The sequence below is a fragment of the Tupaia chinensis genome, unplaced genomic scaffold, assembly GCF_000334495.1.
Source record: "Tupaia chinensis unplaced genomic scaffold, TupChi_1.0 Scaffold142602_1, whole genome shotgun sequence".
Taxonomy (NCBI): domain Eukaryota; kingdom Metazoa; phylum Chordata; class Mammalia; order Scandentia; family Tupaiidae; genus Tupaia; species Tupaia belangeri.
The window spans coordinates 1-1,060 of record NW_006202449.1 but is presented as its reverse complement, the minus strand read 5'-3'; the positions used below and the strand labels follow the sequence as shown (position 1 = coordinate 1,060).

The window sequence follows — 1,060 nt, the reverse complement described above, 5'->3', positions numbered from 1 at the left end:
GTGTGCAAGTGGCCTTTACTTTTCTAAAAGAACATTTGTGCACAATCGCCTTCGTAAATAATGCCAAGTCTGGGCAAACAGTTCCCAGATCCCAGTTAAAAAGGCGGCCTGGCCCGGCCCCCATCCCCTTTTCTCTGAGAAATAGGCCGGGTTGTGAATTTCCAGCGCGTCTGCCCACAGTCAGGCGTTTTTCTCTCGGTGCACGGGGCAGGGCGCTTTGTCTTTTCCCTGGGGGTCTCAGCAAGCTGCAAGGGCTAAAATACGACATCTAGATTTAAAACAGTCCCCGAGGTCTGAAAACCGCGCCGAGTCGGGGCCGTTTCTTGAAGAAAGCTTGGGGTGATGGGGATTTCTTCCCATTCCGAGGCAGGCTGTGAGTTCTAGAGACGGTCTAGGAAGGGCGGAGGAAAAGGCAGGCCGGAAACGTTCGCAGCTTTGCGCGGGCTCTCGGTGTGCGCTAGCTCGCTGGGTTTGCTTTGGGTGCGAGTTACGGTTCAGCGTCCCCACGCCTTTCGCTCCAAGTTCATTTCACGCCAGATCCACCACTCTCGGCGAAGTGTCCCAGCAGGTCCCTCGAGAGAGGGTGCCGAAGGTCCGCGGGCAGGTCCCCAGTCTCCAGAAGTGCTCTGGGGCGGGAACGCCGGGCTCAGAGCGCGTCTTCGGGGCGCACGTAGCGCAGCGTGTAGTTGGCGCCCGCGTTGTTGTCCCAGTACTCGCCCTGCGCGCAGCGGTAGCAGATGGCGAAGTGGACAGCGACGCCCGGTGCGTCCGCGTCCTCATCGTCCTGGGGCTGCAGGCCCGGAGGTAGGCACAACGAGAAGTGGAAGCGCTCGGCGCCTGGCACCTCCTCGGCATCCTCGTGCTCAGATCCCGAGCCCCCCGACGGCGCGTCCGGCGGCTGGGAGCCCAGTGCGTCGGGCTGCAGCTCGGCCTGCACGTCCAGGAAGGAGCGCCACTCCGTAAAGGTGTAGCGCACGGCCACGGTCCTGGGCCCGGGACAGCCCAACACCCGGCCGGAGCCCGACACGTCGGCGCCGGGGGACGCCGAACAGCGCACACG

At 62.9% G+C, this 1,060-nt stretch overlaps 1 protein-coding gene across 1 annotated transcript; it reads right to left on the bottom strand.

Annotated features, from left to right (window-relative positions):
• On the bottom strand, nucleotides 1–1,057 carry PPP1R3G (protein phosphatase 1 regulatory subunit 3G; the record flags this gene model as incomplete). Its single annotated transcript, XM_006163544.2, has 1 exon — nucleotides 1–1,057. A coding segment is annotated over one exon (411 nt), but the record flags the coding sequence as incomplete, so codon positions are not given.
• Nucleotides 1,058–1,060: the final 3 nt, after the last annotated feature.